Here is a 26,874-nt window from a genome sequence, read left to right as displayed (position 1 = left end):
AAAAGAGCCCTCAGATCCTAAGAGTTTTCAGCCAATTTCACTGCTTTGCCACACCAATAAGCTGTTTGAACACCTGATACTCAATAGGATAGCACCAACTGTAGATGAGAAGATCATTCCAGAGCAAGCAGGTTTCTGCCCCGGCAAATCAGCAACAAGCCAACTGCTCAAGCTCACACAACATATCGAAGATGGTTTTCAGCAAGGGATGGTAACAGGTGCTGTTTTTGTAGACCTGTCAGCAGCATACGATACAGTGAACCATAGACGTCTCATCAGCAAGATCCTAGAGATGAAAAAAGATATTCACTTAACAGAGCTGTTAGAAAGCATGCTTCAGAATTGCCGGTTCTATGTTGAACTGGGTGGGAAGCGCAGCAGGTGGTGTATTCAGAAGAATGGTCTTCTTCAGGGAAGCATGCTTGCACCGCTGCTGGACAACATCTACAGGAATGACACGCCGTTTTATATCTGCTGATGACTTATGTGTCACTGCCCAAAGCACTGATTTTAACACCGTGGAGAAAATGCTTTCTGAGGCCTTGGAGGGACTTACATCCTGCTATGAAGAAAACCACCTTCGCGCAAACCCATCAAAGACATAAGTTTGTGCATTCCACCTCAGAAACCGTGAAGCCAAATGCTAGCTTAAAGTAACCTGGTGTGGAGCAACACTGATGCATTGCGGGCACCCTATCTACTTAGGAGTCACCCTTGACAGATGCCTCACCTTCAAGAACCACATCGAAAAGACAAAGGCAAAAGTGAGTGCACGAAACAACATCCTGAATAAGCTCACTAACACAAAATGGGGAGCAAGCTCGAAAACATTGTGAACCAGCGCACTTGCTCTTTGCTATTCCACTGCCAAATACGCCTGCCCTGCATGGGAAAGATCTACTTGTGCTAAGAAGATGGATGCCGTTCTGCACGCAAGCTGCCAACTTATCACTTATTAACCAACAAACACCAACAGCCTATATATCCTGGCGGGCATCGCTCCCCCTGATATAAGAAGAATGGTAGCCAGCAAGAAAGAGTGACTCCGTCAAACATCAGATGAGAGGCACCCTCTACATGGTCATACACCTACACCCAGCCGCCTAAAGTCAAGGAAGAGCTTCATGAACAATGTTGTTCCATTACAATCAACCCCATCTGAAGCCCGCATCGCCTTGTGGAAAGACCGGCTCTCCAGTCTCGAACAACCCTCAGCGATGAAAATTCTACCAGATCAAAGCCTTCCCCCAGGAGCTAATTGCAACTGGGCAACCTGGAAGTGCCTTAACAGACTTAGGACTGGTGTAGGTCATTCAAAGTATCACTAAGCAAATGTGGATATACAACCAGCCCGACAACTTGTGAATGTGGAACTGAGCCACACACTATGCAACATCTCCTGCAATGCCTATCGCTAGAGGAGCCCTGCACTGTTGCAGATCTTGCCGAATTAAAAAAAAAGTGGACATGATAAGAACTACTGATTCATCATAATGTATATTAGATAAATTTCTTTCAGAAAATAACATGCTGGGATACATTATATGAGTAATTTGAGGCATGAAATGTAGTGAATGTAGCATGCCAGGTGACTATTGAGCCTATGGTTCCCAAAGTTCTCCATCACTGGGGTTGTCCTCATGTCATGTATGGGTCTGTCATGGACTAATTGATTGAGATTGATTACTATGCTTAATCAACAACTTCACTATTGTTATAGCAGGCAAATACCAGAATGGTAGAAGCTCTGACTAGATGGACCTTGATCCCTTCTCATCTAATAATTCCTACTGCAAGTCTGATACAATTCTCAGCCAGTTTGCATATAACCCAATTTAAAAGATAGCTGTTAGCAATTGGAACATCAAAGGGGACTCAACTCTTGTCTTGCTGCCACTTTGTGCCTGCTCAGTGGAAAACCCATTCATGGGTGGTACAATACAGGAAGCAGCCTAAACCAATCTAAGTTAAAAAGATCACTGGTAGCAGGTCTGGATTACTTAGTAATTTTGAAGTTTTGAGCATTCATGATTACCCGAATTGCCCTCCATGCCGAAGTCCTCAGTCCCTTAAGTTATGCTGGTACTTCTTGTAAACCAGATCTATCCATCCCCCTCTCTTATTGTATTACTGCAGACCTGTGCTCGGTGGCTGCCCTGCTCTATTTTCCACTCTCTCAAAAGAAACAAGCTGCCAGTCAGTGGATGGATCATGTGGGAAGTTTAGCAACTGCCTGAGTTGATCACAATGGATCAGTATTCTCACCGATATGGGGCATGCACTGCAATTGTTCCACCCATCTGATGTACCGTTAAGGCCAAAATCAGAGCCAATGTATGTGCAGAGATGGCTTTTAATAAAGAACAGAATTCAAAAACATTTAGTTATTTGATTTACTGAACAAAAAGCAGCATGTACACAATACACATTTACAGATATTACACAAATATTATTACACAAAAGAAAACAAAACACAAAAGGACAATCACTGTTTGGTCCAACAATACACATTTGCTATTCTACATAAAATGATTGCACTTCTTCCTCTCAGGCCTGCTGAGTGTTCCTATTTTGCTCTCTCTCTCCTCTTTGATCAACACACAAATCTGCACTGCTAAAGGCTTAGAAATCTTTCGGTTTGAAATACTTAACACATCATACCCGTTTATATAACCACTTAATATAAAAAGTACAAGACCCATCCCCCTTCTCTCTCTCCCTCTGCAGCAGTTTAAGTTTTGGTAAAAATAATATATAGGACATTCATGAAATTAATTTAGTAACACAATTTATTACAAGGATGACCAATTATTTGGGATCCTTGCAATCATACGTGTTAATTTTTTTATGGTGCTCCAGGACAGCTAATCTGGATATAGTGGGCTTGTCAAATGACACAACAGTAATTTAAAATGGTAAGTTAAATTCACAAGAAAAGTGAAGCTTCAATATAACAGCAGCAATATCCCAGTGTGAAACACTACCCACAAAATTGGCTAATTTAGGGCAGATAACAAACTGAAAGAATAGTTGGACAACATTGCTACATGAGGTGGCATCCCAAAGCTCAAGTCACTTGAAACTTGTGTACAGAAACAATCATTTCACAATGCCATAAAATGATAAACATTTCTTTCAGTGATTGACAATCACTGTTCAAAACATACAGGGATAATTTTCAACTCCAAAGCCTGGGCAGTAACTTGATGGAGCATGTCTCCCCGCAGCAATGGTGGTAGCTACTCACTTTATCATCCCATTGAAATCAGTAAGTTGAAGATCAGGCACATTCTACAACAGATGGGCAAAAGTCCATTAGGCTACCATGCAGCCGAGTATGACCCCAATGGTATTTATATGGTGTAACATCAGCAGTAATGCCTGCACACACCCATGAAACAATAAACCAGAAGGGAAAACATGAAGGGAGAGACTTTGGGATCCCAATAGCCCAATTAAAGTAGCTTTTAGTGATGAAATGTTATAGATGAGAAACACAAACAGGGATCTCCAAATTTATGCTTTGATATGCACTCAGAACCAGCTTTGAAACCAGAAGTTTTATGATAAAAAACTACAGTGAACACTACTATAGTGTTGCCACAGCTGTAGTATCACTTTTCTTGTGGTCACTCTAAATGCCAAATCAACTTCCTAAGTTCAAGTCAGTCAGTCAACTGATAATCTCATGGAGGTCAGCCAGCATCTGCGAAAGGTCACAGACCTGAAACATTAACTTTGTTTCTCTCTCTATAGATGTTGCCTGACCTGCCACATAATTTCAGCATTTTGTTTTTATTTCACATCTTCAGCATCTGAAGTGTTTCACTTTTGTGATAATCTCATGGTTTGGTTAGGAAGGAGCATCAGTTAGTAGTTAGATGCTTAGATAGTAGACAATGTAGTTAGATACTCATTTAAAATTTAACCAGATTGGGTTGATACAAATTAAATATAGTTTTCCTTAAAATCGCTGCACAGCTTTAAACAGTTCAAGAAAATGGCTTTAGAGATTGCAGCTGCAAGCTTAAGGAAACAGGGCACAAATCACTTTAAAGGGCATTATCTACATTATATGGAATTTAACTTTTCCATTCACAACAGAATTTTTTAGTAGGATCATAAAATTGATAGGGCAAATGTTTTGCAAAGTTAACTTGTGTCTTGGACCAAGATCAACACTACTGAGTCAGTCGCTCTCAAGGTTAGTTAACAATGATGTAAAACAGTTAACTTCAGTATTTAAACAGGAAATTGGGCCATTTTATGAACCTCAGTTGTAAGGTGTGAAATAAAAGCAGCAAAAAACTGGCATGATCTTATTGAAAGGCAGAGCAGGCTCGAGGAGCCGTATAGCCAATTCCTGCTCCTATTTCTTATGATCTTAAAATACAATACACAAATTTCATATAATGCAGACATATAAAATTACAAGAACAGGTGCTTTTAAACTGATTCTTGACCTTTGATGCATTGCTAAAGAGACTCATCACTTTGCTCCATCTGTAGCATCACTAATACCGTACCATTTCCATAAAGCTCAATGAGCAACAATACATTCTTACCTACCCTTAACAATCAGAGCACATGTAAATATCTCAAATCCCATAATAATATCTTCACTTATGATATTTTAAAACAGCCATAAACCCAATCACTTTCTGTTTACAGATCTAAGCAAGCAGATGCTTCGGTCTCCATTCAAAGAACACATACCCATTAGAACTAGGAGAGAGCATTGTAGGCATTGATAATATTACAACAGTCTCTTACGTTGCATCCAACACCGAACCAGAGCCAAACGTCCTTTGACAAGGGCAGGTGTTAACTTAACAGGTATTTAGGCTATTCCAAAAACATGATATGCTTTTCACTGGGGTTAAACTGGCTGAACAGCCAATGGCATTAGATAATGCATTTTAATATGCTACACAACAAAATAGTTGTTCAAATTTCTGTTCATGCATTAAAAAGTTACATTTACTTTCTACACAACATGTATTATTGCACTCCATGTCTTTGTTAGGAATAAGACCAAGAACAATGCAATGCATCGGGCACATGGAGCAAATATATTCTTCTCCCTAGATACACAAGAAGCATTCTTAATCCTCTTCCAGGAAGATTCTCGTTAAAATTCTATTGAGGGAGGTTATTGTACACATGGGTGGTTGCAAACATGTAGAAATCCAAGTACTTGAAGGTCTCTGTTAAATTGCTGAGTCCAGATCTATAATATTTGAATGACTTCCCTTCTGTGGAGGGGAAGTATTCAAACAGCTGTAAGGCTGTTACGAATAGACCCAAATATGTTTTCTGTAAGGAGCCAGTACAGTGAAGAGGATCACGCCAAACCAAAATTAAAGAGAAAAAAAGCTGCTTCTGTATTTAATACGAATCACTGTCTTAGAGTTTTTGTCCTAGATCTGTATAAGTACAGCAATTGAAACAGAACTTCAACTGAAGCTGTAAAGTGACTGCATGGATTATCTGATGGTAAATAAAGGATATAGAGGTTTGCCTCCAATTGTCTATTTATAGTAAACTGACATAATCACCTGGGGGAAGGAGGATGGAGGAATATTTCCAGTTCCTCTGGTCTGAAAAATCATAACCGTTGCTCCCAATTGTCACTGCAGTAGACTGGTTATGTAATTTGAGCTTTTCCCCCCTCACTGTACTGACCTTTCAATCATTATGCTGCACGTAAAGCAGCACTTAAATACAGCCTACTCCCCTTAATTCGAATTGTCAATTCATTCAAATTTCTTTTAACATTACATTCCCAATTTGCAATTTTATTTATATCATAACTCAGATTACTGAATCATTCAATTTTTATATGCAAAACTTGGAAGTAGATTATATTAAAAGGTGAACTCAGCACACTGTTTCAAATAAAAACAGAAAATGCTGGAAAAGCTCAGCAGGTCTGGCAGCATCTGTGGAGAGAGAAACAGGGTTAATGTTTGGAGTCCGTGGATCATACGAACTCAAAACATTAATTCTGTTTCTCTCTCTATAGATGTTGCCAGACCCCTGCTGAGATTTTCCAGCATTTTGTGTTTTTATTTCAGATCTCTAGCATCCGTAGTACATTGCTTTCAACACATTGTTTCAATGACAGCATATTGTCAACATGGGAATAAAATACCATGCTCGGTGTAGTCTTAGTGAAAGCTGTGGGCACAGCAGTTCTGTTCCCCTTTAACAAAAAAATGCCCACAGAAAACAGAATCTGACTTGATGGATTCAATTTTACACATTTGGCAGCAAAGTTCCGTGTGCCAGATTGAGTCCAATTTATACAAGAGCTAGTGCATGTACAACATAAGTGTACCATTGCCAGACAGTACTATTTAATTCCCAAGTTCATTAACCTCTCCAATCTATCTTAATCAGGCATGTCAATGTTGAGCTTTTGAGGAGGGACAAAATATTTCCCAGGACTCTGGGTGATCACTACTCCAGTCTTTTTATGGAATATTGGGGCTATCTTTGCAGGCTCTGGTACAGGCATCTCCTCAGAGTCTTCACTGTCATCATGGTGAAGTTCATATGAAATGTTTCCATATTCCCGCAAGAAAGGAAAAATCTCCAGAAGGAACTGACAGAAGTCTTTACGGATTCCGAACCACCCTACAAAAATAACAAAATTAGCAGTCGTGAGAAATTTCAACGGTCCTTCTCAATACTGGATAGCTGGCAGCTCTAATAAGAGTCAATTCGATTACATTAATGCAGTTGACTTAGGTTTGGAGTACAAACATTTTTTAAGAGTAGAAAATGTTGAGTTTTTTGAGTGTCAAATGGCAACAATTCAACGATGAATTCTGGACTCACAATTAAGGTTCTGAACCCCAGCCCATGTCCAACGTGGTTTCATCAGAATTCGGCAGAGTCAGTATATAAACAAAGTGGCATTCTGCTTGGAAGAAAAGGGCTCATTCCTGACTTGAACAGTTGAAACAATGGCCCAAAGTTTCCAATCAGAGTCGGAACCCGTGTCCAACTCTGATCAGATAGAAAACTACCCACTTACCTACACACATTGAAAAGGTTCCGACTTCCAATGGAGGATCCTGCAGAACTCCCTCAGTGCAGGAATTCTCTCACCAAACAGAATCTGTGCAGGAAACACGCTCCCTTTTCACAGCACTAGCTGCCATATTCTAGTAAGCGTTTCAAGTTCCCCAAGCTTGTGTGTGTGTCAGTGAGTGCATGAGTGAACATGCGAGTGAATGGGTGAGGGTGCAGGTGTGTAAGCGAGTAGGCAGATGAGGTAATGGGTAGGGTGGCAGCTGGGTAAGTGTGTAGGTGGGTTGGGAGGTAGTCAGGTCGGAGGCTAGTCAGGTCTGGTCAGATGGTGAGGGCTAAATAGGTTGGGTTGGGGGGGAGAGTTGGGGTGTCAGCTGTATCGTTACCCAGGGGTTAGACTAGGATTTCTTTGTCTAACATTTTCTGGGTAACTATCCAGGTAAGTAAGTCGGAACTGTCCTAAGTCTCCAACTCTAATTCAGAGTTGGAGACTTTTTCAGAAGATCCAGGTAGCAGGGAAATTGCCCACTGGAAGTTCAAACTTCTTGGGCAATTCCCACAGGGTCACTGTGTTGGGCCTTCCGCAGGCTCCCAAAGCACATCTTAGGTGCAGGGGAGGGGGGTGTACTTCTGATCTCCAACAATCTGGAGACCGGAAGATCTGGACCAGTCTTTTCTCCCAAATCCTACCAAGCCTTCCCCTCATCATGAGCTATAACACAGTCTGTGTTCAGTCTACCTACATAACCCCCCAAACGGGAATCAAATTTATGGGAACAATCTTTGGAAATTTTCAACTTGGACATGGCAATGCTGGAACAATCAATGACATTGTCAGTAATAAAAGCTACCAAAAGTAATTTTGGTACTACATCAACACCGAACTACAAAAATAAAAAACTCAGTCCATATCAAAAACAAATTCAACTTTACTCACCCTTACATCCCGTATCTATTCCATTTATATATTTTTAGACTCTATTGGCTGTATTTGTTAGGAAACAAGTAAAATTATTCTACCAATTCTAACCTCACTTCCCCCTCTCCCCCAAATGTATTTTTTTTTTGGAGTTTAAAATCACTGGGGACAAATTTCAACCTAACCCACTCAAGGGAAACTGACAGTGTAATACTGGTTTCACACCCCCAGCCGCTCTCTGTTGAACTCAATGAGGTAATACCAGCAGAGTGTAAAACCAGTGTTCTACCTTTCAGTCAATCCAACTGCAAGGGTGTTAACAACCAACCAGGTCATATCATTGATAGAACCAAGTGAAACTCTAACATGTAAAATACTCAGAACAGGACCAGCTACCAATGGAAAAGTTATCTCAGCTGGCTCTAATCACTCAATAGGAGCTAATTCGGAGGTTATGGATAGGGGAGCAAAAAGCAACAATATTAATAAAATTGAAGCTATACTTGTGTTTTTTAATAACAAGCTCTCAAACCAAGATGTTCTGTATGACATTAATCACTGGAGGAGAAGTGTTGTGAGCTGTCATAATAAAGTGCAATGAATATTGCTAGTCCAAAACAATATTTAATCTGGATATAGCTATCACCATTGGCAAAAATTTACAATCCATAAGAAATGAACATTCAGGTCTCATTACAGTAATGAGCCACTGCACTTCCTATTGTGACAATATACATCAAAATGATGGGCGAAAGTAAAATTCTAACACACAGATACTTACAGTGATTACCTCCTTTCTGTCCAAAGGTTGTTGCCATTAATGTTATCAGAGAAAGCCAAAGAGGGATGAAAATAGGAATATATGAAAAATTATTGTGACCATCCAGTTTATGAACCAAAAGAATCTGGGGAGAAAAAGAAAAATCATGAGTGCTTGTAGGGAGAGGCTGTACACCCCATACGGGGCAAACAGCAATCACACATGTAAGTGTACTATCTCAGCAGTATGATTTGGAAAGTCTGGGTTTGCAAGCTCATCAAATGCCTGACAGTGAAAAACACTTTCAAATTCAAGTATCAACTGACAGCTGAACTTCTCCTAGAATATAAATTAGCCAGATTGCTTGAGGAAAGAATGCCCATTGGGATATTAAGAGCAACAGTCAAAAGGACATACAGGCAGTTTTGTGCATGCCTACAAAATGACAACAGAGATCTGGGGTGGGTGGATGGAAGATCATATGGCCAAGCTCAGCTAAGATATATGGGAGGAAGACAGCTAAACTGAGGTTTCATGATTCAAGTGCCTTGTCACTGCAGCTTCCAGATTTCTACTGACCATTTCGCTTTTAAGCATCACTAGCGAAAACACAATACTTGTCAAACCGTTTTTGTGCTGGATTAATCAAGTAAACTGGCAAAGTGAAACTTAACCCTGAAAATTCCCTCAATGAATGAAACTGTCCACTAAGCATCAATATGTCTTCAGCAATGAAAATCAGATCAATTGATCACTGTAAAAGCAGTGACGCTTTAGTAATTGAAGAACGCAATGACCCCATTACCAAAACCAAGTTGCATACCTCAAAGGTCAAAAGCGGAACAACAATGGTCATCCAACTGATAGCCATTGTAACGTGAGTCCGTCTTTGTTCAGCTATCACATCCATAGACCGCAAGAAAAGTACTGACCACACAATGTAGTAGAGCACTACTAGGCAGAGAAACGACATCAGGATCCACAAAGGAACACAGACCACCTACAAAAAAATCAGCAATGTCTGGCTGAAGAAATTATATTGGCTTCAAAACTAGTTTTCCTGCATTTACACATGTTCTCACTGCAGCAATTTGTGCTACCTGTGATGTTTGGTTATTCTACGCCTGTTAACAACTTTGCAGACATAACAACAGCAACTCATATTACAATCCCATGCACAGAACATCACAATCAGCTAACTTGCTTCATGGGCCTTGTAAGCTGCTTATTACAGATTGTGCATGGGTATTTGCTTCCCCATAAACAGCTAACCAATTTATCTGTATAGCTTTTTGCAGCCAGCAGAATAAAACTTTCCAAACCTAACATATAATGTTAAGCGATGTAGGCCTCCTGAAGCAGCTTATTAACAAGAGTTCCTATGCCAGTGAATGGAGTGTGTGCTGAATATATGTACAGCCAGCTGTACCTATATTTAGCTCAAATCGTACTCATCGGAAATGTTTCAACAGGCAGGTCATGTCCATGTTAAGAAACACAAGTATTCAATACGAGTAATGGACTGTGGAAGGGAAGCTGCAGTCAGATTCAATTTTGACCATTAAAAGGGATTAGAATATCTTTAAAACAGGAAGGTAACACAAGCACAGAAGGAGACCATTCAGTCCCTCATGTCTGCTCCACATTTTAATTAGATCATTGCTGATTTTTACCTCAATTTCATTTGCCTGCCTTAGGTCCAAATCTCATGATATTTACCCAATAAAAAATCTACTGATCACAGGTTTGAAAGTCCTTAATTGTCCCCCTGCATCGACAGCCTTTAGGGGGGGTGGGGTTTAAAGTTCCAAAATTCTATTTCTTTGCGTTGAAAAAGTCCTTCCTGATCTCCCTCAGCTTAGCCTAGATTATGCCTCCTTGTTCTTGATTCCCACACAAAAGAAATGCAAAGCAATCAATAAAAGAAAAATTACCAGCCAAGGCCACTTGATGATTTCATCCAGTCTTAGTGCAATGAATATGAACTGAAGAATGTTCACAGAACACAGGATTTCTAACTGGTAACCAGAGTAAAAAGGAAAAAAAGGAAATGTAACAAAAATATTACTCAAGTGTTCATAAAACATTTTAATATGGTTAAAAGTGCATACGAAACAATTTATCTGTAATATCAGTAATGCGATAAAACTTAAAATTTAATCCATCATGCTAGACAGCCAAAAAAGGTTCTAACTCCACTGATCAGCTTAGAGTGTGAAAGTTATTCTGATCAAACCATATTTTTATATGAGCATTCTGCAGCAAAGCACAATGCAGTAGTCTGTGTAGCATATTTTAACAACAATGACTTGCATTTATATAGCACCTTTAACATAGGGAAACATTCCAAGGTGCTTTACAGGAACGATTATCAAACAATAATTTGACACCGAGCCACATAAGGAGATATCAGGACAGATCACCTAAAGCTTGATCAAGGTGGTAGACTTTAAGGAGCTATCACATCAAATAAAGAATTAACACGAGTGAAAAAAATCTGTAAGCAGGTACATCCTACCTCCAAAGACCTATCATGTCGAAATCCCCACACACAAGCAGCTACCGACACTGGAGACACAAAGAACAGCGGCATGAAGACAAGCAGCCAGAAGTGGGTACCTCGCTCAATCCGGTCGCACACCAGAACTTCAAACATCAACAATAATAGGTGGATTCCCACAGCTATAAGCATTGCTTTAAATTCCACACAGGTTTCTCCCTCAGCCCTGTATTAAAATAGAAATAAACACCAAGAACAAAGAATAAATTAGGAAGCATTTTCACTTTCACACAAGGTGAACCTTTCAGTAAACTTATTAATGTAATCAAATTAATAGAGATTAAATAAGAATTTGGGGCATCACTGTTTTTTTAAACTTTAAAAGCAGAGAAATGGGACTAATTGGATAGCCCTTGTAAAAAGCTGACATAGGCATGGTGGACGAAATGTCTTCTTTCTGTGCTGTATCATTCTACAATTAATAATAACCTGTATTTATATAGCAGCATTAAGGATATAAAAGCGGCCCCGGTGCTTCTCAAGACTATTACCAAACAAAATTTAATTAACCTTCACATTATGCCACAATAGAATGTTTTGAATTTTGAATCCAGGCGATAACTAAGTATCAAATTACTTCTGTTATTGTGTTGTAGAACTTCCAGTGTATACCAAAAGATTAAATATTCAACATACTTCAACCATAATAGTGACAGCTTGGAAGAAAAACTACTTCCAAGATGTAGCAGGACATGTATAGTTGGTTAATCAGTCAATTAGTTTATCTTTTTTCATTATTAAATATGGCCACAGAGTTGGCTTTTCTGGGTTTGAAATCTTTTCAACAATATTTTGCTCCACAGGCTTAGGGTTTGATCTTACAGCATCTTATGCCCTGAGAAGTAGGTGCAATGAGGAAGTAGATCAGAATGTTGAGTGCACCAATGACAGTCTGAAGCAAAATGATTCCCTGACTGTCGCTTGCTGCTCAATCTTAGAGAGGCCAGAGGGAGGAGAGGTAGATAAACAGGGAGTAGTGGCATCTTTTATGAATGGTCACACTTGCTGGCAATCATAAGAAAATTTCAGTGTTTTAAATACATCCCGATTTTCTGACAGGAGAAACCAAAATTAATTATCTAGCATATTGGAAATCAGATCTAGGGGGAAAGCCAGTTTCACTGAGCATGTGCCATCAGCCCTAATAATGTGCACAGATACTACAAAACCAATAAACTCATGAGCTCTGTAGTATAATGGACTAACACGCAGGTAGGGAGGGGAAGTGTGTGTGTGTGTGTGTGTGTGTGTGTGTGTGTGTGTGTGTATACCCATGCACACGTGCAAAAGCAGGTGATATTTGCATCAATAATAAACAGCAAATCATGAATATATTGCTCAAAAATGATCAAAGAATGAATTCAGTGACTTTGAATTAAGTATAGCCTGTTTACATAAAATTGTCAATGTTTCTCATGTCTTCCCTTTTTCTTTCCACCACAATTTTCACTCCAATGACTCTATATCAAAAGGCAAATGGTACCAACCATTAAGTCTTCAGGATTGCAGGGAAAGTCCAAGTGAGTGAAATAGTTGGATTTTTTTTCAAAGAACCAGCACAAGCGCAAAGGGTCGAATGGCCTCTGTTGTGCTGTAAGATTGTATGAATCCACAATTAGGGACGAGGAATAATGTGGTGCACAGGGTCCAGTGGATAAGCACACAGCTCTAAAACAAAAACAGAATTACCTGGAAAAACTCAGCAGGTCTGGCAGCATCGGCGGAGAAGAAAAGAGTTGACGTTTCGAGTCCTCATGACCCTTCAACAGAGTTCTGTTGAAGGGTCATGAGGATTCGAAACGTCAACTCTTTTCTTCTCCGCCGATGCTGCCAGACCTGCTGAGTTTTTCCACGTAATTCTGTTTTTGTTTTGGATTTCCAGCATCCGCAGTTTTTTGTTTTTAAGCACACAGCTCTATCATTTCTAGGAGTCAAGGAGTTCAAATCCAATGAAGACTAATGAGACGTCTCTTCTTTCTGACAGATATTAAGATCCCAAGTGAGGAGTTTCGAGATAATCCGCACAGAATTCCTAGAAAGCCCACACTAAATAACACAAATCTGCCCACATTTTGGCACAAACCTTCTGTGACCACAAGATAGTTTCTGCAGAAAATAGGAAGGCTCATCCTGATGCAACATTGCCTAAAGCACTGTGCTGAACCAGAGCAAAAGGAGCCTTATTCTGCACCTGTCCATGTTCTGCAGGACCCAAACAACTCAATGCTTACACTGGGAGAGTAAAGCAAGAATAAAATGGTCCCATTTCTCTCTTAGCTGAAACATGAAATCAGAAAGACAAAAATCAAACAACAATGCAAAGGCAAAATTCTCTGGATGCTAGAAATCCGAAATAAAAACAGGAATTGCTGGAAATACACAACAGGTGTGGCAGCATCTGTGGAGGGAGTTCTGATGAAAAGTCATTGACCTGACACATTAAAACTATTAGTTTCTCTCAATAGATGCTCCCAGACCTGCTGAATATTTCCAGAATTTTCCGTTTTCCATTCATATTATAAAAAACAAACATCTGCTGGCTAAAGCCTGTTAACAGGATTTCATCCAGAGCAGCAAAGTTAAACTCAGTTCTTTGGCCCCTGAAATGTGATGGCATTTCACCATCATTGCTTTCTATGATGATAAACTCAATAACATAAATCAAAGCTGGCTGGAGGCTATACTCTCTACTGAATGATCCCCTCCTAGGCATTTATCAAATTAAACCTTCAAGCTGCCTTGGTGAATTCTGGGTGGCATTATCAATATACCCACCATCAGTAGAAGCATCATACTTGCAGTCACTCCTCACCTGTACTGTGGATTCCGTGCCCACACTCCAGTTCCCACTGAGGCTCCTATGATCACCATGAGTTTCCACAGCCAGACAGGCGTAAAGACGGCCCAATAACTCCACTGGATAATCCCATCCAAGCGGAGTGAAAGCAAAACAGAGAACAGTAGCAGGCAGGCATATATCAGGAACTTGCTGCAACAGAGAAAGAGAGAGGGAACAAGACAGCTGTCGTTACAGATTTAGAAGACACAAAAGAAATGCACTGTAGAATTCTAACTCACCTGCCAGTTAGTAAATATGCATTGCATAATGAATGACAGTTTCACATGCTGTTTAATAAAGGTGAATAAGAAGAATAATAAGAATGAAACTCTCAAACAGACACTTCTGCTTATAGGATATACAGATAGGGTTAGATGCAGCAGGGAGGAAGTTTGCGTGCCACATAAACAGCTCCATGGACCAGTTGGGCCAAATTACCTGTTTCTGTGCTGTAAAATGCCACATAATTTTTTTATATAACAAGAGTCAATGTAAATGGATGGCTTCTGATTTTGTCACTGGTGGGTAAAATATCAACAACTTCCTCAGATCATTAAGCAGCCTTCATAAAGGCTTCATGAGTACAGCCTTGGCATTCACTGAACTGAAGTGAGGTTCCTTTGGTTCATTTCACACCAGGTGTTAATTTCACATCAGGTGGGAAGGTTGTTTCTACTCAAGTTCAATAGCATGAGGCTGCACAAATAGGAACAACATCCTTCTGTTTATTCTTAGCATATATATACAGAAGTTAAATGCCCATGATTCTTCTCATTGCCCTTGTAACATAATACTTGGCAATGACTATTGTGAGAACAGATTTTTTTTAAAAATATTTTTGGGGAATACTGTGTTATTCTGTGAAGGCAGCTGCATGTCTGTGTATGTGTGTGCATGCGTGTAAATGATTTAATTAAGCTGGGGAAGGTTACTAGAAGACAAGTTGCCTAGGGGTTTAAAATATGAAAGGATAGAGGCATTAGGTTTGAGATACAAGTGAATAGGTTGGATCTAACATTTGAATTTTTAATTAAGTTGAGAGTTTGTTCGAATATCAAAGGGAAGTCAGAGGTGACAAGAAACATGTTGGAATCTTGCAGGAGTTCCATTGGTAAACAAAAGAGGGCACATTACATTTTACTGACCCGAAAGCAGAGACAAAGTAAAAACATGAAAGTTTTTATATTTGGTAGGATTTGAATTTCAGAGAGATGTGAGAACAATGGAACCTGAGATGAAAGGGGGGGGGGGGGGGGAGAAGGGTATTTTGGAGATACAGTGGAAAACTGTAGGCTTTAGCTGTGGGTTGTTGGCTGTGTGAGGACGACTTCCTAGAAACAGCTCTAGGCTGGGAAAGGTGTAGTTTGAAGCAGCCAGCCTGTCAAGCCAGGAAAGTCTTGGGCTGCAATAAGCAAGTGTCTTCTGAAGTTTTGGATTTCCACAGCAGAGTGGGAGAGAGTTTAAGTGTTCATGTGGTATGCCTTTATTAAAGCCACAGCAGTTTGCCTTGGGTAATATTACTGGATTTTTATAGTTAAACGTCTATAAGGGTGTATTGCCTAGAAGGTGTTTACTTGTGGGTCTGACCAAGTAGGGAAGTCTTTTGAGGGAATGTTTTGTTAGACTAATTTTAACCGTGCAACTGTAATCTTGTGTGCTTAAGTTTTCTTTTACTCTTACTAATAAAACTTTACTCTTAATTTTTAAAATCCCAAAAGTGTTACTGGACTTCTTGCTGCTGAGATTAGTACATTTTCTACTTGTTTTCAGAATTTTAAAAAAAAGGCATGACCCATAAGCCAAGTTTTCCTCTGGAATTTGGTTTGTGCAGCAATAAACATCGGCTGTGGTCATAACATTATCAGAGGCAAGTGGCAGAAGTAACTTCTAACAATTAGGAAATTTTGATGAACACTTTTTGAAGGAAGATATATATCCATATCCATAGATTTCACTGCAATCTGTATGACTGAAGCAACGCACATGAAGTGCACCATTTCCTCCTCGGGCATTAAGGAAGGAGGTCATTTTAATTGAACCATCTGGTCTTTCCAACCCCCAGGGATCTATTTGTCTTCATCATCAATGATGCTTAAGCCACAGCACCCTCTGGCTATATAAACCTTTATCCATAACAGTCAATATAATAAGCAAATTATATGTTGCGCATTTCTGGTATTTCCTGCATGCTTTTCTCAGAACATACATGCATCTGCTTCAACTAATGACTGATCTCAAAACTTGAACTGCAGGAAGATTTAAGAGCAGCATCAGTAACTACCAGAAGACAAAGAAGACAACAGCCATTGATAAATACTTCCACTTAGCACTTATATCTCTGCCTAATAATTCATACTATTTCCCCAAAAACTCACAGGAACAAATCTTCAACCTGATAAAGTCGGACCTATTATAGATTATAACTGGTTCTCTTAATTTTGATTTTGATCTTGATCTGAACAGACACACCAATTTCTGTAATTTCCAAAAATTTTTATGGTATCTCAAATTCGGACACTATCTCTCAACACCCAGGATATGATAAATTATCCCCAGAGTTTGGTCTCAATGTAAAGGTGCAAGATCTTTTAGAGAAGACACTTCATACAGTTGTGTATTATTTTAGTGTGGCATCAGGCTGAGTTTAAAAGGTGCAAACATTGTCTGCAGTATCTCTTGGATACTTTATATAAGTATAAGGTTTGTAAACATGTTCAGGTGTGCAGTCACTCTTGGTTACACTTTCAAAACATTCTAACATCAACCAGCTAAACCTGAGTCTCTGTGCATGTTTATAAGTTCCCTTAGTGGCAGTGTGCAATTCACAGCAGCAGGCAGCCTGCAACATACCAATGGTCTTGCCAGCAGCAAGCCACTCTCTGTAGCTACTGCTCTCAGATTGCTAGCACAGAATACCCAACTATATTAGGACAGCCAGTGCAGCAGCATGACCTCTTCTCAAGAAATCGAAAATCTTAGCTTTTTGGAGGGAGGTCCTGACAGAGAGTGCCCGCAGTGTTTAAGTATCTTTATTTTCAGACCCAAGACACTTCGGTTCTTGTAGGAGGGTCTAAGTCATCTAAACCTGTAATCCATCCAATCTGCCTGTCACTGTTCACTGACGCACATTAATTTTAAAAATGATTTGGAAGTAAAATCACGTAACAATCAAACAAACCAAGATACATGTGTATTTTTAATTCCCAAATCCTACCAAATTGACAAAAGGTTCCCTAGCACACCTAAAGCCTTCTTCTGGAACTTGGGGCTATTGGGACTTGCACAACACTGTGATGCACCAGAACTATTCTGCTTATATACCCTCTGACCTGATGCTGGGAAGCACGAGAGATAACAATGTGCATACCTCTCCACACAAACACAAGTAAAATACTGTGGATGCAGGAAATCTGAAAGTAAAAACAAAAAATGCTAGAAACACACAATAAGTCAAGCAGGATCTGTGGACACTTCATCACGCCTGGTGTCAGTTCCATGAAAGCTAATCCTGAAAGACGTCTGGTCGCGGTAAAACCGGAGGCAAAGGGTGCGCCAAGGCTGAGACTCACTCCTCCTGAGCTGGTCTCCAGTTTCCCGTCGTCCATATCCACCAGCTGCTGTGCAAGGGTCACTATGCTGAGCATATCAGGGCCGGAACCCCCGCCCTCAGCTCTCTGACGTCCGAGATCATCGAACTAGCCGGCAACACGGCCTGGGGCAACAAGACCACCCGCATCATCCCCCGCCACCTGCAGCTCGCCATCTGCAATGGCGAGGGGCTCAACAAGCTGCTGGGAGGGGTCACCACGCCCAGGGTGGAGTCCTGCCCAACATCCAGGCTTTGCTGCTGCCCAAGAAAACCGACCACCCCAGCAAGGTTTATGCCTGAAGGGGCGAGATCGGAAAAAGAGCCACTGGCAGGAGGCAAAACAAGTCTGACAATGTAAGTATTCTTCTACCTGTTGCAGCTGCTCACTCTCCGCCCAGAAAAATGGCTCAGAACTCAGGAAATCATACAGGTTTTAATTGGGGTACCTGAAATTATAATCCGTATATTATAATCCACATGAATTATAATCCATAGAATTGAGTTTTGGCTCAGTTGGTTGCACTTTTGCTTCTGAGTTCAAAGTAACTCAAAATTTGGTGAGATTTGGGAATAAGCATGTGGCCTTGTCAGTGTCTTTTTGGTTTGTTTGATTGTCAAGTGCATTTGTTGCAAAAACAACAGTGAACGGTGTCAGGCAGACTAGACAGTTTACAGGTTTAGGCAACTTGGACCCTCCAGCAAGGGTTTAAATCCCACTCCAGCATTTGACCAGAACAATAAAGAATGTGACTCTAGCGCAACACAGAGGGAGTGCCACGCTGTCAGAGATGCCAACTTTTGGATGAGACATTAAACTGAGGGATTGTCTGTCCTGTCACGTGGACATAAAAATTCCCATGGTACCATTTTGAATAATAGGCAGGTTATCCCCAGTGTCCCCAATATTTATCCCTCAGTCAACAAAAGGAAAAAGACTATCTGGTCATGATCACATCGCTGTTGCTGGGATCCTGCTGAGCACAAGTTGGCTGCAGCGTTTCCGACACTGCAATTCAGAAGCTTTTCAATGGCTGTAAAGTGCTTTGGGGCGTCCGGTGATCGTGAAAGGCGCTATAGAAATGCAAGTGTTTATATTTTTATTTACACATCACTCAGCTAGTATTGAACAGTAGCATTTGCTAATCATCACTTTATGAATTGGATTAATAAACATTAATGTGCATTTTTTTTATAAAGTTGCTATTATTTAAAAGAATGCTGTTGCAATCTTGGGGGGGCGGGGGGTTCCTGATGCAGAAACAGCTGTAGAAACTAGGCTGAAACCAGTTGGGACCCCAGGATAAACCGTGCAGCTTTACTTTTATTTTTATTTTTCTTAAGCGGTTAGGCATCTCCAGTCAGTGATTCTTCTTAATTCTGCTTCCTCGGCGCAAAAACGCCTGGGGCAGCAGAAAATCAAGCGGGATCGGCCGGCTGGCTGGCAGCAGAGACCAGGCAGCTACACTAACCCGAGCCCCAGGCTTCTGTGCTGCGCATTCGGCCTACCTTACTTACTCCTTCCCTTCCGCCCGGCACCGGCCTCTCGTCCGCCCCCCTGCCAACCCTGAACGGAAATGAAAGCCTGGCTTCTTTTTTTTTTTTTACCTGGGGTTGAAGTCCTGGAAGAGCCCTCGGAGATTCATGGCTCTGCAATACCCCGAACAGGTCGCTGTGGAGCCGGCTTCAGTTGCTCTCTTCTCCCTGGCTCCTGCTCCCTAGAGACGGTGTCATCAATAACTCCGCCCCCTCCTCCTCCTCCTCCTCCTCCTCCTCCCCTCTGTGCGAAAGGTAGCAAACTATCCCCGCCTGGTCCTGGTCCTGGGTGCATCACAACCCATCACATCACAGGAGCGCAAAACAAACCTATTGGCACAAAAAAAGACAAAGGATTAGACTTAAGGGCCAATCCAGGATAGGCTTTCCAACTCACTGCAGATATCAAACATTTCACATTCCATAATGCAATCATGATTCAACACTAGGTTATGTTTTGTCCACGGGCAACATGCATGGCAAGGCAATGACTTGATGGTTTTTCAAAAATCCACCAGCAAGCTCACTGCATAACTCAACAACTTGTATAATTTCAAGAGTGAAACTCAAAACCACTTCACACCAAGAGTGGTAGAAGTTTGGAACTCTCTTCTGCAAATGGTCGTTGATGTTATTATTGTTAATTTGAACATTGAGATTGATAGATTTTTGTTTACCAATGGTATTAAGGGACTTGGGACAAAGGCAGGTGTATGGAGTTAGGTCGCAGCACATCCATGATCTCATTGAATGGGGGGACAGGCTCATGGGGCTAAATGGCCTTCTCCCGTTCCTATATCTGTAAATGGAGCTTTTGATATAGAAAAATATCCCAAGGCACACTGCAAAGAGTTTGATTTTAAAAAAGCTCTTCAGGGTGGAACAGGAAGAGAGATAAAAGTTGTTTATGAGGGGTATGCCAGAGAGTAGTCAATAGCACCTGCCAATTGTGGGAAGAGAAGGATACAGAAGAGGCTGGATTCATAAGGCAGCCAACCAGAAAATTCCACAACTAACTACATATGGTGAAAATTTGTCACTATTTCTACAATGTATATCTGCCAAATTATCTGTAAGTCTGTGGTCAACTCCTATTTGCATGTCAAATCAAAACCCTCCATGGCATCCCTCCTCCTCATCTGTGACCTCTTCCAGCCCTACAACCTTCCAGGATCTTTGCACACCTTCAATCCTGGATTCTTATGATCCTTGATTTTCATTACCCCCATCATTGGCAGCCATGTCTTCGAGTGTCCAGGCCCTAAAGCTCTGGAATTCCCTCCATAGCTTCTCTGAATCTCTACTTCTCTCTTTTGGTGTCAGCAGTGGCTCAGTAGGTAGCACTCTAGCCTCCAAATTCCAACATTCCAGGTTCAAGTTCCACTCCCGGGCTTGAACGCATAAATCAAGGCTGATGCTCCAGTGCACTACTGAGGCAATACTGCACTGTTAGAGATGCCACTTTTGTATGAGATGTTAAATTGAGGCCCTATCTGCCTGCTCAGGTTTATGTTTAAGATCCCATGGCACTATGTTGAAGCAGAGCAGAGGAGTTATTCCTGGTGTCTTTGCCAATATTTATCCCTCAATCAACATCAAAAAAAATACATTACCTGGTCATAATCATTGCAGTTTGTGTGAGTTTGCTGAAGCAAATTGGTTCCTGTGTTTCCTGCATCTCAAAAGTGACTACATTTCAAAAAGCACTTCATCAGCTGTAAAGCTTTGAGATGTCTGGTGAAAAATGCGTCTTTCTTTTTTTTCTTTAAAACCTCTTTGATCGCCTGTCCTAATATGTGATTTGGTGTCAAATTTTGTTTGATAATGCTCCAATAAAATGCCTTGGAACAAGTTAGTCCATTAAAAGTGCTAAATTAATGCAAGTTGAAAGCTGTGCATTCAACCATTTAGGTTCCGTGCTCTGGAATTCTTTCCATATATCTCTCCACCCCTCCACCTCCCTTCTCTCCCCAAAGACTTTCTTTAAACCCCATCTCTTAATCAAGCTTTTACTAATATTTCTGCCTGTTTCAGCTGGTAGCACTCTCACCCCTGAGTCATGGAGTAAATTCAAAGACTTATTCCAGAGATTTAAGCGCATAATCTAAACTGACTGTACTGTACTGAAGGAGTGCTGCACTGTCAGAGATGATGTCTTTTCAGACAGGGTGTTAACAATTATACATTTTCAATATGATGTAAATGTAAAAGATCTCATAGCACTATTTGAAAAGAAAAACAGAGGATCTTTCCAGGGTGCCCTGACCAATATTAATACCTCAACCAACATGACAAAATAGACAATCTGGTCATTATCACATTGCTGTATGGTAGCTTGCTATGTGCAATTGGCTGATGCATTTCCTACAATAGTGACTATACTTGGAAAAAAAGTACTTCATTGGCTGTAAAAGCTTTAGCACATTCTGAGATTGTGAAAGGTGATATATCAATCCAAGTTTGCAGATGACAATAATTCTGGAGACACAGTAAGTTATGTGGGTGGGAGCATGGATGTATGACCAAAGTTGTAGAGAAGAACTGTTAAGACTTCAGAATGCCTGTAAGGTTTAATCAGAGTAAAGTTAACCAGCATAATCCATCCAAGTTTGCTGTTTTACTTTTCTGTTCAATCTTACTTAATGAACAGAAGCTAGCTTTTAGAATAGTGTTTTCTGTCAGTTCAAGAAATTGAGTTGTATATAGCAATATCCCATATTATTTGCAGTGGGTATGTCAACAGTTCATTGCTCGCCCTATCCAAGATGTTTTGCACACAAGGTCAAATTTCTGATTATGGGAAGACCACTCACACCTAAGGAAGCTATTTTTTGCATTATGGAGAGAAGGAGCCCCAATTGCTATTTTCGACAGGTAAGAGCTCTTTGTCTTCAGGCAGCTGCATTTCCCAGTAATCTCTTGGGAACTCCATGTTTGCCACCGACTCACCTACCTGCTTCAGTTTCCATTCTTGCCTTCCGTGTGTGCCTGTCTTCTACTCCTTCTCATTCCTCATTGCTTATAATTTCCTTCTCCATTCAATCCATGTATCTTTTTGAAAAATCAATTCTCATCTCTTCTCACAGAGTTACAGGGCACTATTAGCAAGCAGAACCATGCCAGTGCCACAAACTAACTCCATTAGAAACATAAAAACATAGAAAAATAGAAGCAGGAGCAGCTATTTGGCCCTTCGAGCCTGCCCTGCCATTCAATATGATCATGGCTGATCCTCTATCTCAACACCATACTCCTGCTCTCTCCCCATACTCCTTGATACCTTTAAAGTCTAGAAATCTATCTATTTCCTTCTTAAATATATTCAGTGACTCGGCATCCACAGCCTTCTATGGTAGAGAATTCCTTAAGTTCACCCCCCTCTGTATGAAGAAGTTTCTCCTCATCTCATTCTTAAATGGCTTACCCCGTATCCTGAGATTGTGATCTCTTGTTCTAGACCCCCCACCAGCCAGATGAAACATTATCCCTGCATCCAGTCTATCCAGTCCTGTCAGAATTTTATACATTTCAATGAGATCCCCTCTCATTCTTCTAAACTCCAACAAATAGAGGCCTAGTCAGCCAAATCCCTCCTCATATGACAATCTTGCCATCCCAAGAATCAGTCTGGTGAACCTTCGTTACACTCCCTCCATGGCAAGTATATCCTTTCTTAGATAAGGAGATCAAAACTGTACACAGTAGTGCAGGTGTGGTCTCACCAAGACCCTGTAGAGCTGCAGTAAGACATCCTTGCTCCTGTACTCAAATCCTCTCGCAATGAAGGCCAACATACCATTTTCCTTCTTAACTGCTTGCTGTACCTCCATGCTTGCTTTCAGTGATTGGTGTACAAGGATACCCAGATCCCTTTGTACATCAACATTTCCCAATTTATCTCCATTTAAATAATACTCTACCATTCTGTTTTTCCTACCAAAGTGGATAACTTCGCCACTTTGTTATACTGCATCTGCCATGTATTTGCCCACTCACTCAACTTGTCCAAATCATCTTGAAGCCTCTTAACATCCTCCTCACCACTCACCTAGTTTTATATCATCAGCAAACTTGGAAATATTACATTTTCTTCACTCATCCAAATCATTGATACATATTGTGAACAGCTGATCAACAGCTGAACAAGCACAGATCCCTGTGGTCCCCCACTAGTCACCGCCTGCCATTCCAGAAAAGACCCATTTATTTCTACTCTCTGTTTCCTGTCTGCTAACTAATTCTCAATCCATGCCAATATATTGCAACCAATCCCATGTGCTTTAATTTTGTACACCAACCTCTTATGTGGGACTTTATCAAAAGCTTTCTGGAAATCCAAATACACCATATCCACTGGTTCTCCCTTATCTATTCTGCTAGTTACATCTTCAAAAAACTCAGGTACGTTTGTCAAACATGATTTCCCTTTCATAAATCCATGTTGACTTTGCCTAATCCCGTTGATCTTTTCTAAGTGTCCTGTTATTACATCCTTCATAATAGGCCCTAGCATTTTCCCTGCCACTGATGTTAGGCTAACTGGTCTGTAATTCCCTGTTTTTTTTCTCCCACCTTTTTTAAATAGTGGGGTTACATTTGCCACCCTCTAATCTGCTGGGAATGTTCCAGAAACTGCAGAATTTTAGAAGATGACAACCAACACATCCACTATTTCCATGGCCACCCCCTTTAGTACCCTGGGATGTAGATTATCGGGCCCTGGGGATTTATTGGCTTTCAGTCCCATTGATTTCTTCAGCACTGTTTTTTTTTTAGTAATACTAATTTCGTTCAGTTCCTCCTTCTCACTAGACCCTTGGTTCCCTAGTATTTCTGGGAAGTTATTTGTGTCTCCCTCCATGAAAATGGAACTAAAGTAGTTGTTTAATTGCTCTGCCAATTCCTTGTTCTCTATTATAAATTCTCCTGTTGCGGATTGTAAAGGACCTACTTTTGTCTTCACTAATACTTTTCTTCTTACATACTTATGGAAGCTTTTATTGTCCTCTTTTATGTTCCTTGCAAGTTTACATTCATACTCTATTTTTCCATTCTTAATCAATCTCTTGGTCCTCCTTTGCTGAATTTGAAACTGCTCCCAATCCTCACAGGCTTGCTACTTTTTCTAGCAACCTTTTATGACTCCTCTTTGGATCTAATACTGCCCTTAATTTCTTTTGTTAGCCATGGTTGGGCCATTTTTCCTGTTGTGTTTTTGCGCCAGAAAGGATTGCATACATTTGTTCCTTAAATATTAGCCATTGCCTATCCACCATCATGCCTTTTAATGAAGCTCCCCAATCTATCCTAGCCAATACACACCTCATACCTTTGTAGTTTCCTTACTAAAACCCTAGTTTCAGATTGGACTACTTCGCTTTCCAACCTAAGGAAGAATTCTATCATGTTAAAGTCACTGTTCCCTAAAGGTCCCCACACAACAAGATTATTAATAACTCCTTCTCTTTGTGCAAAACCAAATCTGGGAAAACCTGTTCCCTACAAAAACAGAATTACCTGGAAAAACTCAGCAGGTCTGGCAGCGTCGGCGGAGAAGAAAAGAGTTGACGTTTCGAGTCCTAATGACCCGTCGACAGAACTAAGTAGAAATAGGAAAGGAGTGAAATATAAGCTGGTTTAAGGTGTGCGTGTGTGTGTGTGTGTGTGTGTGGGGGGGGGGGGGGGGGGGGGGCGGGGGATGCGCTGGGGGTGGGGGTTGGGTGGGGGAAGAGAAGTGGAGGAGGGGGTGTAATTGTAGGGACAAGCAAGCAGTGATAGAAGCAGTTCATCAAAAGATGTCACAGGCAACAGAACAAAAGAACACATAGGTGTTGAAGTTGGTGATATATATCTGAACGAATGTGCTAATTAAGAATGGATGGTAGGGCACTCAAGGTATAGCTCTAGTGGGGGTGGGGGGAGCATAAAAGATTTAAAAATATTTTAAAATAATGGAAATAGGTGGGAAAAAGAAAAATCTATATAATTTATTGGAAAAAAAAACAAAAGGAAGGGGGAAGAAACAGAAAGGGGCTGCGGATGGAGGAGGGAGGTCAAGACCTAAAGTTGTTGAATTCAATATTCAGTCCGGAAGGCTGTAAAGTGCCTAGTCAGAAGATGAGGTGTTGTTCCTCCAGTTTGCGTTGGGCTTCACTGGAACAATGCAGCAAGCCAAGGACAGACATGTGGGCAAGAGAGCAGGGTGGAGTGTTGAAATGGCAAGCGACAGGGAGGTTTGGGTCATTCTTGCGGACAGACCGCAGGTGTTCTGCAAAGCGGTCGCCAAGTTTACGTTTGGTCTCTCCAATGTAGAGGATTTAGGATGTAGAGGATCCCAATGCATTGGGAGCAACAAATGCAGTAGACTAAGTTGGGGGAAATGCAAGTGAAATGTTGCTTCACTTGAAAGGAGTGTTTGGACCCTTGGACGGTGAGGAGAGAGGAAGTGAAGGGGCAGGTGTTACATCTTTTGCGTGGGCATGGGGTGGTGCCATAGGTGGGGGTTGAGGAGTAGGGGGTGATGGAGGAGTGGACCAGGGTGTCCCAGAGGGAATGATCCCTATGGAATGCCGACGGGGGGTGAAGGGAAGATGTGTTTGGTGGTGGCATCATACTGGAGTTGGCGGAAATGGCGGAGGATGATCCTTTGAATGCGGAGGCTGGTGAGGTGATAAGTGAGGACAAGGGGGACCCTATCATGTTTCTGGGAGGGAGGAGAAGGCGTGAGGGTGGATGCGCGGGAGATGGGCCGGACACGGTTGAGGGCCCTGTCAACGACCGTGGGTGGAAAACCTCGGTTAAGGAAGAAGGAGGACATGTCAGAGGAACTGTTTTTGAAGGTAGCATCATCAGAACAGATGCGACGGAGGCGAAGGAACTGAGAGATTGGGATGGAGTCCTTACAGGAAGCGGGGTGTGAGGAGCTGTAGTCAAGGTAGCTGTGGGAGTCGGTAGGCTTGTAATGGATATTGGTGGACAGTCTATCACCAGAGATTGAGACAGCGAGGTCAAGGAAGGGAAGGGAAGTGTCAGAGATGGACCACGTGAAAATGATGGAGGGGTGGAGATTGGAAGCAAAATTAATAAATTTTTCCAAGTCCCGACGAGAGCATGAAGCAGCACCGAAGTAATCATCGATGTACCGGAGAAAGAGTTGTGGAAGGGGGCCGGAGTAGGACTGGAACAAGGAATGTTCCACATACCCCATAAAGAGACAGGCATAGCTGGGGCCCATGCGGGTACCCATAGCCACACCTTTTATTTGGAGGAAGTGAGAGGAGTTGAAGGAGAAATTGTTCAGTGTGAGAACAAGTTCAGCCAGACGGAGGAGAGTAGTGGTTGATGGGGATTGTTCGGGCCTCTGTTCAAGGAAGAATCTAAGGGCCCTCAGACCATCCTGGTGGGGGATGGAGGTGTAGAGGGATTGGACGTCCATGGTGAAGAGGAAGCGGTTGGGGCCAGGGAACTGGAAATTGTTGATGTGACGTAAGGTGTCAGAGGAATCACGGATGTAGGTGGGAAGGGACTGGACAAGGGGAGAAAGAAGGGAGTCAAGATAACGAGAAATGAGTTCTGTGGGGCAGGAGCAAGCTGACACGATCGGTCTACCGGGACAGTTCTGTTTGTGGATTTTGGG

At 41.3% G+C, this 26,874-nt stretch overlaps 1 protein-coding gene across 2 annotated transcripts; it reads right to left on the bottom strand.

Annotated features, from left to right (window-relative positions):
- Positions 1-2,379: 2,379 nt before the first annotated feature.
- On the bottom strand, positions 2,380-19,432 carry tmem185 (transmembrane protein 185). Of its 2 annotated transcripts, XM_041195898.1 has the most exons (7): positions 19,311-19,432; positions 14,090-14,266; positions 11,236-11,443; positions 10,652-10,735; positions 9,541-9,717; positions 8,739-8,862; positions 2,380-6,639 (listed from the first exon to the last, which is right to left on the bottom strand). In XM_041195898.1, exons 1-7 carry the CDS (start codon positions 19,346-19,348, stop codon positions 6,395-6,397), a joined length of 1,053 nt encoding a protein of 350 aa, XP_041051832.1. In that variant the 5' UTR covers positions 19,349-19,432; the 3' UTR covers positions 2,380-6,394. The 2 variants fall into 2 exon arrangements, with proteins under 2 accessions (XP_041051832.1, XP_041051833.1); XM_041195899.1 differs by lacking the exon at positions 9,541-9,717.
- Positions 19,433-26,874: the final 7,442 nt, after the last annotated feature.

Source organism: Carcharodon carcharias, chromosome 9 (genome assembly GCF_017639515.1).
Source record: "Carcharodon carcharias isolate sCarCar2 chromosome 9, sCarCar2.pri, whole genome shotgun sequence".
Classification (NCBI taxonomy): domain Eukaryota; kingdom Metazoa; phylum Chordata; class Chondrichthyes; order Lamniformes; family Lamnidae; genus Carcharodon; species Carcharodon carcharias.
The sequence above is the reverse complement of the archived record's forward strand: the minus strand, read 5'-3'. Positions and strand labels throughout refer to the sequence as shown.